Source organism: Lipotes vexillifer, unplaced genomic scaffold (genome assembly GCF_000442215.2).
Source record: "Lipotes vexillifer unplaced genomic scaffold, Lipotes_vexillifer_v1.1 scaffold158, whole genome shotgun sequence".
NCBI classification, from domain to species: domain Eukaryota; kingdom Metazoa; phylum Chordata; class Mammalia; order Artiodactyla; family Lipotidae; genus Lipotes; species Lipotes vexillifer.
Window position 1 is genome coordinate 1,407,793 of NW_006788189.1, and position 10,954 is coordinate 1,418,746.

Genomic DNA, 10,954 nt, shown 5'->3' on the forward strand with positions numbered 1-10,954 from the left:
CCCCCCCCCAGCCCAGGCCCGCGCGCCCCGGGGCAGCGCTGTGCCCTGGGAGATCCGGCCCCCTGGTGGGCGGGCTGCGGGGCTGGGGCAGGCTGGCTGGGAAAGGATATCGATGAAGATCCGACAGGCGATGTCCCGCAGCTCGGTGTCGGCGTGGACGCGCCGGAGCAGAGGCTGCCGCAGCGGCTCGACTGAGTGGGCCCACAGGCGGCCCCGGGGCCGGGCCAGGGGCAGCACGGCTCTGCTGACCGTCTCCTTCTCCGGGACCCTGTCAGGGATCGAGGCGGGGGTGAGGGCCCCCCTCACGCCTCCTCTGCCCGTGCCCCTCTCTGTCCCCTCCCCACCATGAGCCACACGCACACAGTGGCAAGAGAGCCCCAGGCTCCAGTGCAGGTCTCCACGGGGATGCCCTCTGTGCCCACAGCTCTCAGCTCAGAAACAGGGTGGAGGGGGGAGGGTCAGAGGGTCCCCTCCCTGCCCAGCGAGGCCAAGCGGGCAGTGCACCTGCTTTCATGGCCTCAGCCCCCGGGGAGCGGAGAGCGAGGCTGCTTGGGGTGGGTTCTGGGGGTGGGCAGGGCAGTCACCTAAAAAACTCATAGGAGAATTCCTCCAAGGTGTGCAGCTTCTCCTCAGGCCGCTCCTCAGGGGCCGGATCTGCGGGCCGCCCCTCCTGGGCTGCCAGCTTCCGCTTCTCTGGTGGCATGGCCAGCAAGCTCTGTGAGGGCATGGGCCTGTGGGTGTCCAGGAGCCCCTGCCCACTAGCTCCTCCTGGCCTGGTTGCCTCAGAGACTCGGGAGGGGCCGGACCACGGGGCTGGATAGGCCTGGGTCTACCCTTCTTGTGTCACCTGCTGTGTGACCCAGGATCAGTGACTCAGTGTCTCTGAGCCTGTTTCCCTTCCCTTAGGAGGGCTCTCGGGCCCACTCCTTCTGGCCTCAGCACAAGTGCCAGTCCCTCAAGGATGCCTTCCCAGACAGGGCAAGCCCCCGCCCTAGGATTTGCTCCCATAACAACAGGTACTCCTTCTTGGTGGCACTTCGTTCACTTGCCATCAAGTCGTCATTCGTCCCAGTGCTCCTTGAGGGTGGAGCTACTACTGTGTTCAATCCCGTACTGCAGGCGCGGGGCACACAGTTGGCACTCAATACATGGCTGGAAGGCCTGTCTGTCCTGTCTCCCTGGGGGGCTGGTCTTGGGCACTGGGGTGGGGTGGCTGTCAGGGGTAGGGAGACTCGAGCCCCCAGGGTCAGGGTTTAAATGAGGCTGAGACAAGGACGGATGCATCCCCAGGACACTCCCTGGTGGGAGGGGTGGAAGGAATGCCCACTGATTGAGCACTTACTAAATGCCGAGCGATGCACCAGGCACTCACTGCATAAGCACTTCCTACCTCTCCATCACCCCAGAAGGACGATGGGCCCGGCAGAGCTGACGTGATTGCCCAGGATCCGTGAGGTGGGTCCCCGGCCCCTGAGCTCGGACCCCAGGCTGGGCATCTCGGCCACTTCCCCAGGTGCCCACGGGTACCCAGCTGAGGGCAGGGGAGCATATGAGTTACCAGCAGCTCTGCCGAGGGCTTGGTGACCGTTGGGATGATGTAGACGCAGGCCGTGGGCACCAGCCCCGTCTTCTTGGTCCTGTCATTCTGGGCCAGGGTCCAGTTCTCAGAGGTCAGCAACCCCTGCTTCTCTGTCAGGATCAGCAAGTCTCCCTTCTTGAAGGGCAGGAGGGTGGCATCCTCTACAAATCCAGGTCACACAGACACACACACGGGGCAGAGAAGATGCCGTTTCCCAAGGGCTTAGCGGAGGCCACAGGCTGTGCTGGCATCCTGTGGGCCATCTCCTTCGACCGGTGGGGAAACGGCGATGCAGAGCGGTGGGCCCAAGGCCACCCTGACAGTGAGCTGGTGGTGGGATTCCCAGAGCTCTGGCCCTCAGGGGGCCTGGACAGGCACAGAGCCTGGGGTGGCAGGAGCTGGGGAGACCTGCTCAGACGCCTGACCAGGAGATGGCTGGCAAGTCGGGAGGCAGGTGGACCAAGGGAACAGAATACCAGCTGGCAGTCACCAAGCCTGCCCGGGAGCTGGGTGACCTCTCTGAGCCTATTTCCTCAACTGTAAAATGAAGAAAGTCATCCCTCCCTCCTGGGGCTGCTGTGAGGATGGAGTGGGCCCCAGGGGCAAAGCTTCTGCTGACGTTTCTTACTGCACTTAAGACCCTGTGCACAGCCCTCCCCTGCCCCCTCCCTCCTGAAGCCTGATTTCCAGCCGTGCTCAGGGAAGCCGTGGCCAAGAACTCGACTGCCCGGGCTCACTCCGCCCCCAACCCCCCTCCTGAGCTGTGTGGCCCTGGACAAGTTGCGTCCCTTCTCTGAGCCTCCAGTCCTTGCCTTGTAAAATGGGACAACAGGGCAGCTGTGGGGATGGTATGAAAGGCACGGGTGGGTGGCCCAGCTGTTCTCTGCAGGTGAGGGCGCTGGCCCTCCCCATGCTTCCGGCACGACGACAGCCCTCAGCGCACTTCACTTTGGAGGGTTTGAGACCCCTCCTGGAGACCCCTCATCTTGCACACGGGAAGGCCTTGCCTACAGCTGCCCCCCGAGGGCTTGGTGGCCTCTCTCCCTCTCTCTGCTCGAGTCCTTGTGCCCCGCCTGCCACATCACCACTGGGACCTGGCACGAGCAAGCCACCCACCTTCACCGGGTCCCCTCCCCACCTGGCTGGGTACCTGTGGCCTTTCTGTCCTGCAGGGCCATGGCGAACACGGACCTCTCCTTCAAGCCCTCCAGAAACATGGCCACCAGCTCGGCGATGGCCACGCTGCTGGGGGACCTGAACTCGAACTCCTCTTCGTGCAGCGTGACGAGCACCAGCCTCTGCCCACCCTGGGCCTCCCTGAGGGGGAAAGGGGGCAATGAGACCAGAGGTCTACTCCACCCTCCCCCTGGGTCAGCCCCTCGACAGCCTGGGAGGGGTGACCCTCCTGAGTTACAGATGAAGAAACCGAGCAGTGAGTCCAGAGCCATGGCAGGGCCACGGGCTGAGAGCAAGTCTGCCCCGGTCCCAGGCCCCGCTGTGTGTGTGGGCAGGTAAGCCAGAGCTTAGGCTCCCATGGGCTCCAAACGCAGTGGTGGTACTGAGCCCCAGTCTGTGGGGTCGGCTCAGGGCAGGCAAGGTGGTGGCCAGCGTGGAGGGCCACCACGGGGCCACCGCAAAGAGCGTGGAGCGCCAGCCTGGGTGAGCTTGGGCGAGCTACCCAGCCTCTGTGTGCTTCCGTTTATTTATCTGCAGACTGGGTGCGCTGGGGGGACTTACTGGCATAGCAGGGAACGCCCAGCACAGTCAGCCTCAGTAAGTGGTGGCCGGCCTGCGCCCTGCACACACTGGTAGTGACCACAGTGGCCATGCCACACGGGGCTGTGCTTTAACCAAACAGGGCCTCTGGCAGGGCACAAGCAGGCCTTCCCGAAGGGCATGGAGGCCTTTTCAGAAGGTGAGAGCCGTGGAGAGCACGGGGACAGGGTGTCCGAGGTCCCACCAGGCGTGCAAGGCCGCCCTCCTGCTGTTCTGTGCCCTGCACACGCGGCCCTGTCCCTCGCTCCCTCTCCCAGGTGGCTGGCACCTCCGAGTGAGTGCTTCACCCCCGTGAGAAGGGAAGGAGCCTGTAAGTAAACGTACACGCTGGAGGCTGCAAGCTTATGTGCCCCTTTCCGGCTGGGTTCTAAAGGAAGCTTGAGAAGGCAACGCGTGATGTGCAGACACAGTGCTGGCCCTGGGACAGTGGAAGGTGGGTCCCGATCCAACAGCCATCACACCACATGTGTGACATGGTATGAGCCAGCCGGGCTCCCAGGGACAATGTCCCTCCTCCTCTCCCTGTCTCTCCTGGAGCCCCCAAGGGCTGAGGTTGTGGGGAGAGAGAGATCTGGGGCCTCTTCCCTCAGGGCCCCCACCTGTTGGTGATCAGGCTCATGACCTCTAGGAAAGAGAGCTCTAGGAGCATCTTCTCCTTCTGGTCCAGGAAGTACAGCCCCTTCCAGTTAACAGCCAAGATCAGCTGAGACTTGGGCAGTCGGGGGCCTGGTGGAAGGAGACAGAAGTGTGAAGCCTGGGCTGGCCCGGGCTGTGGGCCCAGGCGCACCCTCTTACCTGGTCAGACACCGTTACCTGAGAGTGTGGTGACCTCAAATAGCCGCGAGAAGAGCAGCGGCCACTTCAGGCAGGCGGTGTCCACCACCCGCTCTTGCACGGCCAGCGGCGTGGCCTGCTTCTGCGTGTATGCTGCCTGCTCGGAGGACAGGATTACGCGTCACCTCCATCGCTCATCATACCCCACCCAACTACTCACCCAGCGCCCAAGGTGCTCATTTGCTGGATCATTCTGTGAAGCCTCTGCCCAAAGGCAGGCCAGTGCCGGCGAGGGCTGGGTGGGAGGCTCTGGTGGGCTGGGGAGGACCCCTCACGGGTGGTTTTGAGAAGGAAGGAAGGCTTCCCCCTCCTCAGCATCAGAGCTCCAGAGGCTGTAGGGCCAGGCTCCTGCCTCAGCCTGGAAGCCTGTGAGGGTCATGTGCAGGCGTCTGCGGGCTCAGGCGGGCTCTCGCCAGCACTGGCCTCAATGGGGCTGCATGCTGCTCCGTGCCCAAGGCCAACCATGGTGTGTGTGTCTGTGTGTTGCTGGTGCCCCTCCCTGCCTCTCTTCTGCGGAGCTCTTCGTCTGCACATTTGGGAGGCGTCTTTCAGGGACCTTCACCTCAAACCACCCCCCACCAAGTCTGGTCTCACCTTCCTTCCTCCCCCGTCCTCGGCTCTTCCCCACCTTCACCCTTTCCTCTCCCCATCTCACAGCTCTGTGCTCATCGCTGGCTGTAACATCCAACTGAGCTTTCTTGTTAATTTGTTGAATAAAATGTTATTTCTCTTGTTCCTACTTTAAAAGGTGGTTGGGTAACATTCAGATACTGGATTGGGGGATGTAAATTGATACATCCTACCTGAGACTTGGCAGTATGCAACGGGTGTCAAGGATTTTAGAACAGTCACACACTCTGAAATCCCTTTTCTAGAAATCGATCCTGATGAAATAACCGGCAAACATAGAAAAGTTGTATCTACAAAGAGGTTCACCTTGCTGTTCTAACAGTGAAAAATGGGGCATGACCTTAACATTCATCAGTAGGAATCAGTAAAGTGAATTATAACTCATGAATACAGTACTATGCAGCCCTTAAAAATAGAGAGATCGGTATTTAGTGACACAGAAGTAGGGCCGCAAACTATTAAGTGAAGTAAAGAAGCATGTTTTAAAGTTATCTAATGATAATCCTATTTTTATTTTTTACAAGGGTATGTTTTGGGCTTCCCTAGTGGTGCAGTGGTTAAGAACCCGCCTGTCAATGCAGGGGACACATGTTTGAGCCCTGGTCCAGGGAGATCCCATATGCCTCGGAGCAACTATGCCAGTGTGCTGCAACTACTGAGCCTGCACTCTAGAGCCCGTTAGCCACAGCTACTAAGCCCGTGTGCCACAACTACTGAAGTCCGCGTGCCTAGAGCCCGTGCTCCACAACAAGAGAAGCCACTGCAATGAGAAGCCTGCGCACCACAAGGAAGAGTAGCCCCCGCTCGCCGTAACTAGACAAAGCCCATGTGCAGCAATGAAGACCCAATGCAGCCAAAAACAAAAGGCGTGTTTCTTTCACTCCAATCGTATGCATGTCTCCATTGTGTACATGTGAATAAGGCAGTCTAGAAGGACACATGCCACAAGCTTAAGAGGGATGAAAGGAAGAGTGCCCCCGCTCGCCGTAACTAGAGAAAGCCCATGTGCAGCAATGAAGACCCAATGCAGCCAAAAACAAAAGGCGTGTTTCTTTCACTCCAATCGTATGCATGTCTCCATTGTGTACATGTGAATAAGGCAGTCTAGAAGGACACATGCCACAAGCTTAAGAGGGATGAGCTCTTTGATGTGATATTATTGGTGATTTCCCTGTTGTTTTTGTATTTGTCTGTACTTTCTGGTTTATTTGGTAATGCCCAGGTTTTAAGCGTTTAATGGAAAAAAATCAGTGAAACTATGTCCACTTTGGAAAAAGTGTGGTGTGAATTTCATAATTCTTTACTCTCACCCCAACTCCCCCTTCCCAAATTACGAAGCCACTTTTAACTCATGTTCATCTGGGGTTGTGTGCATCTCTTGTTCCCCTCCATCTTGTACTAGCCCTAAAACGTCCATGGTCTCTCCCCTGTAAACACATCCACTCAGGCTGGGAAACAAGAGAAACAACCAACAGGGTTTGCTTCCCCAAATTCCCGTTCAAGGATTGTCCCCAAGGGATGCTAGCCACTGCCTTGTGGAACAGAACATATGTGGTCAAGCTTGTGTGGGGAACATTGGGTAAGACAATCAGGCTTCTGTCCTGCAGGACTTCTTAGAGCCTTTCCTAAGGGCTGTGCACTGTGACACCCTAAGAGCAGGACAGAGCAAGCTGCATCCCCTGCCGCAGGCGTACAGGACCCTTGTCTACGGACCCACTTTGAGCACCTCCTCCTGTGTTGCCAGAATGGAAAGCGTGTTGCTTGGTCATCCTGCCTGCCCTTCTCTGCACTTGGATGGCCCCTGCTGCCACTCCCCTGGGGCTTATCTCCCTGCCACTGGGCTGTCAACCCCTGACAAACAAGCACCATGCTGCCTGCATATTTCCCACTGCCTGTTGTGTTCTTTCTTGGCCCCCAGTGCAAGTTAATGCAGGGGAGGCATTAACCAAAGGGTTGTATCCTCAGTAACCCCCTGTGCACAGCTCTCCTGCAGCAGCTGCACCAGCCAGCCAGGTCCTCAGAGATGCCTTTGCACCCTCAGGCCATGCTGCAGAGCAAAGCACCCTATGAGGAAGGAGGCTCTGACAGAGGGCCGGGTTTGGGACAGCCCTGTGGGGAGGGGAAGAGAGACAGGGGGACTGAATCAGACAGTCTGTCTTTGTCCCTTCTTGGGGTGGAAGTTTAGGAGCAGCAGAAACCTCCGCTGGTGCGGGTGATCCCGAGAACATGAGTGGGTGTTGGGAGGTGCAGGTAGAGGCTTGGGGACGAGGCTGTGAGCCTCCGGGAGCTGCCTTCACTTGGTGCGGGCTGACCAAGCAGGGGTAGAAGAGGGGCAGCCCTCCCTGCTGTCCAAAGCCAGCCCCGGGCACACAGGGCCCAGCAAGGGGACACCGTAAGGCTTGGGGCCAGGATGGGGCCTCACAGGGCGGGACTGGTGCCGAGGCAAGGGCGCGCTCGCGGTCAGCAGCTGGCGATGCCCTCTCGCGCCGGAAGACCAGGGCCCAGCCCGACACTGCAGTGAAGACCAGTGCAGGGCTGAGCTGCCCTGACCTATGGCAGGAAGCCATCGTGGAAGGAGGAGGGAAGACGGAACGGGCCTGTCAGAGGGAGTGGACCTGAACGAGACGCTTTAAACCTGAAGAGACAGGGCTCTGCTGAGCCGCAAGTTAGTCTCCCAACCCCCCATGAGTGGGGACTCGTCGCGGGGTCTCCAACTGCTCTACACACCCCAGGACCCCCAGGGCCCCCATGAAGAGCTGCACAGCCCGAGTGCACAGGCTCTGGGGAGCTGACCTCGGCATGGGCGGCGGTGACCAGGCTGGCCCACTTCTCTGGGGGCTTGGTCCTGTAGAGCTTGGGGGGGACACAGCTGGGCAGCAGCTCCTGGATGGCCTGGCTCCCCAACGAGGCGCCGAGCTGCACGGTGCAGCACTGGGCCAGTAGTTGCACCAGGTCTTTCTCCTGCACAGCCCGGGGGACACACAGCGGGTGGGGGGCGTTGAGAGCCCACCCTCTGCCAGGATGCTCTCACCCTGGTGCAGCAGAGATGACCACCAGCCACCTCCGCTAGGCAGGACCTGCCCCTCCCCCAACACGGCAGAACCTCCGCGGGACCTGACTGGGCCCCGACGCAGGCTGGGCTCCAGCTGGCAGGCAGGGACCTCCCAGCGGCCTTGGCCTGAGCCCTGCGGGGCCTCTGCCTGAGGACAAGGGGGCAACCCCCTGTGCCCCTCTCTCAGCCCACTGGAGCCAGAGAATGTGTGGGAGGGAGCTCTGAAGCCTGGGTGGAGTCCCAAACACTGCTGTCTGAGTGGGGTGAGTGTGGGCGAGGCCTTCACCCTGTCTCCCCCAGTCCTCACTGGGCAAAGGTGACCAGTGGCCACCCCTGTATGGCCTCTGCAGGGCTCATGTGGGTGGAAGCCTGTGTAAAGCCCCAGCATGCACAGCACAGAGCAGGGTTCCTGCTCCAAGCAGCCCAGTTCTTCCCGGCCACCTTGCCCGGCCACCCAGCTGCCTGCCCTCTGGGCCCCCTTTTCCCTTCGCCCCTGCCTCTCCCTGCCCACTGCCCCATTCCAGGCAGGCCTCCAGGGCTGCCATGGCTGCCTCCGACCCTCAGGGCAGCATCCTCCGATTCAGGCCCGGGAGGTCTGCACCCACTGAACAGGTGCAGTGCTGCCCTAGGACTTCAGGTGCACGAGCTCCCTTCCCTCGAGTCTCACAAACATAGAGAAAGCTCAGGTGACTCTGCACTTTCCAGATGAGGGCCAGAGGCTCAGAGAGGTGACCTAATGTTCCAAGGTCACACTGCCAGGGAGAGGCACAGGTGGGACCTGAACTCAAGTGCTGGGGCTCCAAGGCCATGTTCTTGACCTGCAGGCCCTGCTGCCCCATAAGCAGCTGCCGTGGTGAGGCCAGGTGGGCTTCGGGCTGATGGGAGGGCTTCCCCACCTGCTGCAGGTGCCCCAAACCCCAGCGGCTTGAGCAAACCTATGGCTGAGGGATGAGATGGAGGCGGCCGGGCAGGGACAGCTGCGCCCAGAGGGGCCCAGGGACCTGCACTGGCAGACGCACCCCCGGGCCTGCTCCTCTCCCCTGGCCGCCTGCCCTGCAGCTCCCCACGGCCATCCCTGGTGGCCGCAGCCCAGCTGCCCTTGCTCTGTCCCCGCCGCCCCTGCGCTGGAACAGGGAGCTTCCTCAGGCTGTCTGATGGGTGGGTCTTCAGGGCCCTGACGGCCGTGGTCCCCTCACCTTCTCGAAGCTGTACTCGCCGGACCGGACTCCGTGGAGGACTTGGTGGTAAATGAGCCGGGTGCTGACCGGGTCCTCCCGGGAGTCGTGCCATGGGGTGAAGAACTCCTTCCGGAAGTAGAGGCGCCAGGGCGTCTGGCGCTCGCTCTCGCCCCTCTCCCGGGCCAGCTGCTCACACTGGGCCACGGCATCCATCACGTGGTCGCGCCCGCTGCCCAGGGACCAGAACTGAGGCCAGAATCGGGGCGGCAGGGGTGAGTGACTGCTGCATGTCAGGCCGCCCCACCTGCACTTGGCACACGGAGGACAAGAGCCCGCTGGACGCCCGAGGGACTCCTCCCCATGGGGTGTGGCCTGTCAATCACCCCCCAACACTGTCCCCCTTGCCCGCCCCGCCCACAGGCGGCACATGCCCACGTGACGGGGTCGGAACACTCTGGTTGGTTGGCGTGAGCACGTCTCGGTCTGAGGCTGTGGGCATGGGCGTCAGGGCAACCGGGGGGGTGACGATGTGGGGCTCAGGTGCAGCCGTGCTGGTGTGACCTCCACATTGCTACGTGGGGATCTGAGCTCCCAGCGTGGGGGGCTTGGAGCAGGTTGTGGGCATGGCAGGGGACCTACCAGTGTGCCTGTGACACCGTCTGGGGCCGAGGTACAGCCACTGGGCTGAGCGCATGAGTGTTGGGGCAGGAGGGCAGGTTGCCTGGTTAGGAGGCATGTCTGTGAGCGGGAGTTTGTGTTCGTATCTGTGTTTGGCAGCCGGCAAGGCGAGCAGTGGCTAGGCTGATAGGCGAGTGGTGGATGGGACCCCCTGGCCAGTACCTTGTCGTACACGGCAACCTGCAGGGAAAAGCCCACGTGGTCGCTGAGGCCCTGCTTGTGGGCGATGTGCAGGCAGACTTCCCGAGACGTCGAGGCTGAGTCCACCGAGACGGTCAGGCTCTCTCCAGTCGCCAAGGTCACATGGATCGGGACGCGCTTCTTGGACTTGACAGCCTGGGGACAGACGAAGACTCAGGTCCTCTACCCGGGAGGCTCCTGGACTCAGCTGCCGGCGCTGGTGCTCCCGGAACCCTGGGATGGGAGGCCGGTCCACCATCCCCTCTTCTCAACACGCTGCCCCTGCTGGCTCCTCCCCGTGGGTTCCAGGGGGAGAAGCCTTCTGAAGCCCCACCAGGTTCGGCAGGGAGTTAAAAGTCCTGGCCAAAGGACATCTGCTACTGAACTGACAGACTGGGCCAGGGTTGCGCCCCTGGGATGCAGCTGGCAAGTGGGAGGCCCAATTTTAACATGAGATCCCTGAACTTTGGCTGGGTGACTCAGAATCACAGAAAGTCAAGAAGCTCTCAGAAATGGCTGGGTCTCGTACTCTGGAACATTTTGGGTCCAAGGAAGCCACTGTTCCTCTCTGTGTACAGCAGGGCGTGAGCACCACCACACCGCTAAGGCAAGTTCACATGCAACTCCAAGGCTCATGGGCAGAGCAGGTAGGTAAGGTGGAAGCGGAGAGGCCCTGTGGACTCGGGTGGCAGGGCGAGGATGGGAGGGGGTGTGGCGGGAGGTTACCCTGGTATAGGGCACCATGGGGCACAGACAGTGAGTGCCTTTCAGGAGCTGCAGGTATAGTGGGGGGCAGGGGTGTCCCCTCAACCCTGCCTGCTTCTGAAGGACCTTTCCTGAGGATACTGCAGGAACTCACAGGTGACACAAACAACATTGCCACCACGGCAGACAACCTTGGTTGGCCATATAAAATGCGTATGTCCTCGGGAGGGGTAACGCTTTAAGCAGCCACTCACACCCTGCAGCTAAGGAACTGAATAGACTTACTTTCCCCTTCAGCTGGTAGGGTCCTAAAGGAATGCCGATTTAGATTGGTGGCGAGGG

The 10,954-nt window shown here is 60.7% G+C and overlaps 1 protein-coding gene across 1 annotated transcript in view; it reads right to left on the minus strand.

The window, feature by feature from the left end:
* The window catches only part of MYO7B (myosin VIIB), a 79,636-nt gene that overhangs the window by 7,255 nt on the left and 61,427 nt on the right, over positions 1 to 10,954 (minus strand). Inside the window, exons 27-35 of the mRNA XM_007461316.1 lie at positions 9,890 to 10,063; positions 9,068 to 9,295; positions 7,613 to 7,780; positions 4,169 to 4,286; positions 3,955 to 4,081; positions 2,730 to 2,896; positions 1,559 to 1,740; positions 585 to 715; positions 111 to 268 (exon numbers count right to left, since the gene is read on the minus strand). Coding sequence (XP_007461378.1) covers positions 111 to 268; positions 585 to 715; positions 1,559 to 1,740; positions 2,730 to 2,896; positions 3,955 to 4,081; positions 4,169 to 4,286; positions 7,613 to 7,780; positions 9,068 to 9,295; positions 9,890 to 10,063 — 1,453 coding nt within the window. The remainder of the gene's footprint in view (positions 1 to 110; positions 269 to 584; positions 716 to 1,558; positions 1,741 to 2,729; positions 2,897 to 3,954; positions 4,082 to 4,168; positions 4,287 to 7,612; positions 7,781 to 9,067; positions 9,296 to 9,889; positions 10,064 to 10,954) is intronic.